The sequence below is a fragment of the Nerophis lumbriciformis genome, linkage group LG18 (assembly GCF_033978685.3).
Source record: "Nerophis lumbriciformis linkage group LG18, RoL_Nlum_v2.1, whole genome shotgun sequence".
Lineage (NCBI taxonomy): Eukaryota > Metazoa > Chordata > Actinopteri > Syngnathiformes > Syngnathidae > Nerophis > Nerophis lumbriciformis.
The window spans coordinates 221815-228988 of record NC_084565.2 but is presented as its reverse complement, the minus strand read 5'-3'; the positions used below and the strand labels follow the sequence as shown (position 1 = coordinate 228988).

Below are 7174 nucleotides of genomic sequence, written 5' to 3'. Positions count from 1 at the left end.
CCGATTCAGTCTGAGAGGAAACCTGACGTAAACCTCTTATCTCTCTTTGTGCTTGATGTTTAAGAGGATTACTTGTTTGGTCACAGAACATGTTGCAAGTGTCTGGAAGGGTCCAAGAAACCACTCAGCAATATGGACAGCTTCTTATTTTACATAAAAATATGAGATAGGCTCCAGCTGAGATAGGCTCCAGCACCCCCCGCGACGCCGAAAGGGACAAGCGGTAGAAAATGGATGGATGTTCTTATGGAGCTTTGAACTCAAATGTGTCACTCCGTACATGCACTCTAGAGGGCGACGTGCTATTGGAAAACATTGGACCTACACTGTGGACAATAGTACTGGAATATAGACTTCAGCTATCATAGCTTCCACTCTTCTAGAAATACTTGCTACAAGATTTCTGGACTGTCACTGATGTTGGACCACTTCTTCCATAGCAAACTCCTCTAAGCATGCCTTATGGACCGTGCTTTGGTCCAAAGAGAGGATGTTCCCCTTTGCATTCCAACAAAGATTGAAGCTTAGAAATTGTCCAAAATGTCTTGCCAAGATGAACTAGGTGCTTCAACTCCTATGGTCCACCACAGTAGCATCACTGTGTCTTGCCAAGATGAACTAGGTGCTCCAACTCCTATGGTCCACCACAGTAGCATCACTGTGTCTTGCTAAGATGAACTAGGTGCTCCAACTCCTATGGTCCACCACAGTAGCATCACTGGTCATTTCCATCTAGTTCCTTATCATCATTTAGTTCCATCTTCTCGCTGAAGGTTGGTTCACCGGTAGCTTTTACTTTACAATCTTTATTGTGATCTTATCAACCCATCTGTGTCTTGGTCCTCCTCTTTTCATTTTCCTTTCTACTTTTCCTCCTAAGAGTTAAGTTTGAAACAGATTGTTAATGTTGGTCAGGAGCCTTTTCTGTTGGTTTGCCATTGTCAGTACTTCTTCATTGTTTTATTGCGATTGATTCATTGTCCAGATACCAGATCCATACCACAAAGAAGATGTTTAATATTTGACATCTTCGCTGTTGGGCTGTTTACCTTGTTGTTAAAACTGAGTATATATTACTGAATGCCCTTTTGGCTATGGTGTTTCCATCCTGTTATTGCAGATGAATTTATGTTCAGCCTCAATGAAAGAACAAGCTGTTGTACAAAGACTCTTGTGGATTAAACATGACTTTCCATGATTGTTAATAAGAACATATTGCACTTTGTGTCAACACAAGCGACTCTAAGACTCAGATTATCCCTTCCATAGCGTATGTGCGTGTGTGTGTGTGTGTGTGTGTGTGTGTGTGTGTTTGTGTGTGTGTGTGTGTGCGTGTGTACACAACAATAGAAGGACAATCACAGACTTCCTGCCTGGGCAAAGCAGAAGCTCCAGTCTTGATTTTCCATGAATGCGTGTTTGAACGATGGGATTTGGAAGCATCTGCCGCTCAGCTTGTGTACGCCAGCGTGATGAAAGCATCCCACAAAAGCCACAAAGCAAATAAAAGTACAGCTTGTCGTCTTTTAATTAGGAGCTGACGAGCGTTGTTTTGACAGTGCTGTCAGGGTGTGCAATTCAAACACACCTACGATTAGTTTGTCCTGTTTATTATTATCATCTACAGTAGTTTATAGGGAGATTCCACCTAATTGTTACCACTTGCTTGTTGTCATTCTCTCAAATTAAATTCACATTTCTCTCTTTTTTTAAACTCTTATCTGAAAATAATTGTATTGAACTACTCAGAATTTGTATTGGCCCACCTCAGGCAACTGGTTTCTATGGCGAAGAATAACAGGACTGAAAGTAGAAGGGCTGTCAATCTTTGGGCACCACACGATTCCATTCTTGGGGATTCTCCATTTAAAACAATTCTCGATTCAAAAGCAATACTTTTTTAATAACATTGGATGCCAGTCTTATGATTAACTACATTCCTCCATAACATATACAAACAGCTGTGAAATATTTCTATATTACTTAAAATAAAACTGTTTTTGTTGAATAAAAAGCATCCTAAACATTTAATAAAGTCAAATACAAATAAGACAACAAGAGAAGTATCTGACACTTCTCTTTTCTAAAGTAAATCTGTACATCAGATTTAGATCATCTACAATCTACATCAACTATATGATTTGTCTGAGTGGCTGGACAGGACAGCTTGGGGGGAAAGAAATAGATTTTTGATTTGTTTTAATCGATTAAAAATCGTTGCAATTTACAAATAAGAACCAACATTAATCTGAAAATCTTTTTTTTTTTGATGCCCTAGATAGTAACCAAATGGAGTTATTTAGCATGGAATTAGCATGACATATAGCAACATGGCATTTATGTTGACACTCGGCACATTACAGTGATTCAATAAAAATGGTATCTTAAAAAATGAATTATGTCAAAAAATACATATATAGGTTACAGGAAATTGTTTACCTCCAACATCCACCCCCGTTCATAGATGAAATAATACCAAATGTACAAAAAATGAGTGAACTTACTTTTGACCTTCCCGTAACCTACCCACTGATCTCAGTGATGCAACCTCCTGTCGACCATGTGACTTGTGGAATAGTCCACATTTTTCTTTAAATGAAAATAAAGTATAGTTGGGATAAGGAGGAAGGATTTGAATTAATTATAGAAAGTTTCATTTTCGGAAGCAGAAGGTTATGTTTCCAATGTTCAGGGTAGATTAAAAATGTTATAATTGTATTTATTAAATGTACAATCAGATCAATGTGCAGGACACTATGTTTAATAAAGTATTATATTTCGTTGTGCATTTGTACATATTATTTCCTGCGGAAGCAAATGACACCTATGAGATGGAATGGCCCACAGGATAAATCCAACAAATATGGCTTTATTAAAAACTATTTAAACTATTCAAACTTAAAATAGCAGGCTGGATTTTAAAATACTTGAACTTATTGACATAATAATTAGGGACCGAATGTCCCTTTGGGACAGAGGACCCTATTGTATTTCGTGCGTTTTATTATTATTATTATTCCGCCGCCTCTTTGAGCTGTAATTTGACCCGCTTAACATGCTTCAAAACTCACCATATTTGACACACACATCAGGACATAAAAAAACAAACCCCAAAACTCAAAATTGCGCTGTAGCGCCCCCTAGGAAAAAACACAGACAAAACTGCTTGTAACGTCCGGTAGGAATGTCTTAGAGACATGAAACAAAAACCTCTATGTAGGCCTGACTTAGACCTAGATTTCATACATTGACATCCTTCAGCAAAAATCAACAGGAAGTTGGCAATTCCCCCTTCAAAACAAAATTCTAGTAAAAACAGTCACTTTTGCCTCTTTGAGCTGGAATTTGACCCCCTTAACATGCTTCAAAACTCACCAAACTGGACACACACATCAGGACTGGCAAAAATTGCGATCTAATAAAAAACCCAACCCCAAAACTCTAAATTGCGCTCTAGCGCCCCCTAGGAAGAAAACACAGACACAACTGCTCCTAGGAAGAAAACTCAGACAAAACTGCCTGTAACTTCCAGTAAGAATGTCTTACAGACATGAAACAAAAACCTCTGTGTGGGTCTCACTTAGACCTACATTTCATATATTGACAACCCCCAGCAAAAATCAACAGGAAGTTTGCAATTCCCCCTTCAAAACAAAAGTTTTGTAAAAACCGATCACCTTTTTTTCAAACATTATTTCCTCTGAGCGCGTTTGTCGTGTCGGCTTCAAACTAGCACATGAGAGAGATTGAACTCTTCTGATTAAAAGTTGACCAAAGAGTTTTAATTACTGCTCCGGTTTGGATTTTATGTGCCGTCAAAGTCGGTCCCGTCCATCGCTGCTTGCAGCTTTAATTATTATTATTCTTTATTATTATACCGCCGCCTCTTTGAGTTGTAATTTGACCCCCTTAACGTGCTTCAAAACTCACCAAATTAGACACACACATCAGGACTGGCGAAAATTGTGATTTAATCAAAAAACCAAACCCCAAAACTCAAAATTGCGCTCTAGCGCCCCCTAGGAAGAAAACACAGACAAAACTTCCTCTAACTCCCTCTATGTAGGTCTCACTTAGACCTATATTTCATACACTGACAACCCCCAGCAAAAATCAACAGGAAGTTTGCAATTCCCCCTTCAAAACAAAAGTTGAGTAAAAACAGTCACCTTTTTTCAAACATTATCTCCTCTGAGCGCGTTTGTCGTGTCCGTGTCGGCTTCAAATTAGCACAAGAGAGAGATTGAACCCTTTTGATTAAAAGTTGATGAAAGAGTTTTAATTACTGCTCCGGTTTGGATTTTATGAGCCCTCAAAGTCGGTCCCGTCCATCGCTTTAATTAAAGTTGAAATCAACCTCTTAAGACGCTGTTCTTGTATGTCTGATTTTAGGTAAGAGCAGTGACTATCTCCAAACTAAGGGGGTTGCTGTGCACTATATAAATATTAATGAATTATTATTTATATTCATTATTTAGTGCGTGTTGTTGAAATCATGTCAATGAATTGACAGGCAATTTGTCAATAAATTAGCTAAAAACTTTTAAAGTTTGAACCTGTTTGTGTTATTTTTAACATTTTATAGCAAAGAATATTGCCTGTAGTGACCAGTATGTGGGTTATATACAGTATGTACTTTCCTTGACCCTGTAAGCAGAATTGACATTGGCGCTGTCCAGGTGGATGGAGCTGAGGCGGAGGCATGTCTCAGCTCACTGATATCACATGTCCATTTATTTTTAATCAGCTGGACTGGTTGTGGACGATAAAGGGAGATCCATGGCATTGTGTGGTGGATTCATTGTATTTTTGAAAGGTTGGCTCCAGTCAAACAAATGCAGCATGGAAGGAAATCCTACGAGAGTGGAAGAAAGCTTCTCCATATTCTATCCCACTTTTCCTGGCTGACCCTTTAGAGAGCCTTTAAGTGAACTGTTTATCCAGTCCACTTCCCTCCAAGGCCTCTGCAGACCAGCTGCCCGCCTTTCTGCACTTGACAAGTAAAAGAACTGCCTTGTGGAGAGTCTCCTGGGGCTGGCGCTGCTTTAGCTACACTGCTGCTTTCCACTCAGTTTCATTTGAAGATATTTTTATACTCTGATTTCCTTGTGTCATTGATGCTTCACCAACAAACCTAAAGGACGTCCACGCTGTCCAATGTGGGTTTTTCTTACAATGTTTTGATAGAGATGTATTTTTATTTCTTTGAAGTTAGTGTCAAGTTGTCTATCTCCAGTGATTAAGAACACGTCTATTTCAGCAGTACAACGGTTCTTCAGGTTTACAAGTTACATCGACTCCGTGACGCCGCTCGTACTTTAGAAGCTGGTTTTGCAAAAGAGCGTCACCCATTGAAATGAATTGAAATGGATAATTATGGACTGATTCTGCTTCATTATGGTTGCTGCGATGCATGCTTCGCCAAGTTGGCTGCAGGCTCGATTGCGTTTTTTGATGATTTCAATGGATATCACACTCACTTTTTCCATGCTTATAAAAACAAAGTTATGTTGAGCTATAGCTATAAGCTAATGCCAGCTTAGGGTGCAACATAGGGTTGCCAACCGTCCCTTGAAAACGAAATTGTCCCGTATTTCGAAACAAAAGTAGGCGTTCCGTATTGAGCATTTTGTCCCGTATTTTTATTACCGTGAAATATAACATTAGTCTGTAAAATATGAAATGATTATTTACTGGCTATGCCGAAGGATGCCAGTGTGACTGATCGCTGACCGGTTAAACTCATTGACCCTCAACTTTTCTGCTTTGGCTGTGTTTCCGTTACCCCTAGAAATGAGCAAAACCTAAATACCGCAATAAAAAACTGGTAACGGAAACCCCACAACCTCTCAAATATCGCTAAACATTTTTACGCTCTCATGGATTTGATATTAAAGTGTGTCACGAAAGCATGATAGAACTTCTTTTTTTCCATTTACAGGGCACTTAAACACCGAACCAGCGAGGCAGGCCAATTAGGCCAATCTTGGTCTAGCTTTCCAGCGGTCGTCCGTCTCGTAGGTCACTTCCCCGCAAAAGAGGCCAACTGGCAGGCTCAGACAGATCCACATGCCCAACAATGTCCAGGACACCCTTGAATTCCAAAATGTGTCTGTGAATTCCTCGTTCACAATTCTCTCCCAAAAATCCCTGACTCTGCCTTTGAGCGATCACCCGCTGCCTTCGTCTTCTATCCACAATCACGGCAAAACCATGGAATTGCAAAGCGTCCATCTTCCTCAAAGCGATGTCTCGCTGGACAAGATTTGACGAGAATTACGGCTCAAAACACCATTTAATGGAAACACCTTGATGTACTTTGTCCAAATATCGTTTTTATTCAGCGAAAAATTGCAATGGAACCGCAGCTAATGCCTCAGCTAGCTAGTCAGAATTATCTGCCCATCTTCTGGTAATCAGACTCCCAATGTAGCAGTTTCTGTTTTACAAAGGAACAATTGGAGGAGTTCTGAGTTGCTTTTTGTCCGACGGGAAGCTCCATGTGGCCATCACATCATGCTAACATCTTAGTATTAAGTGTCATTCTACAACTCTGCTCTCTTGTTCTTAGCATAATAATGTCTTGTTCTCAAACACTAACAAGCTGTTGAACACAAAGTGTCCAGCTTTATGGCTGCAACACTTTAGCAGTCTAACACGGTAACTCATCAAAGAGTCAATAATATTTGCTTCACAAGTGTTCAATGCTTTTGTTTGATGACACATTCAACATATAAAGCACAATGTTTGAGTGAAGATCTCCTTCATAAATAAAGCACAATTGAAATGTTGCCAGTCTTTGTAATAAAACAAAAATATCTCACTTCTATTTTTGTCAAAGTAGTTCTCATAGTGAGAACAATTCATGAAGAAGCTGCAGACTGAATGTAGGACAGACTTTTGTTAAAGAAATATGTTTATTCTTATTCTGTTAAACCGGAACTATTTCAATTTATTACAAAAAATATTTGTATTATTCTGTTAATTTAGGTTTTTTTGCACACAAAAAAAAAGTTGAACAATTTGTTTCCCATATATTTGTATTAATCCAAAACTATTTAAATTCTGGTTGGAGCCAAGTAGTATGAAAAATATGTAGACTGTCAGTCTTCAGGTCATATAATCCACAAATCCAATCCACTTTATTGATATAGCACATTTAAACAACACAAAT

The 7174-nt window shown here is 38.8% G+C and overlaps 1 protein-coding gene across 1 annotated transcript in view; it reads left to right on the top strand.

The window, feature by feature from the left end:
• LOC133617496 (protein SPO16 homolog) overlaps nt 1–6310 on the top strand; it is a 34568-nt gene extending 28258 nt beyond the window's left edge. Inside the window, exon 5 of the mRNA XM_061977439.1 lies at nt 5942–6310. Coding sequence (XP_061833423.1) covers nt 5942–5950 — 9 coding nt within the window. The 3' untranslated portion in view covers nt 5951–6310. The remainder of the gene's footprint in view (nt 1–5941) is intronic.
• Nucleotides 6311–7174: the final 864 nt, after the last annotated feature.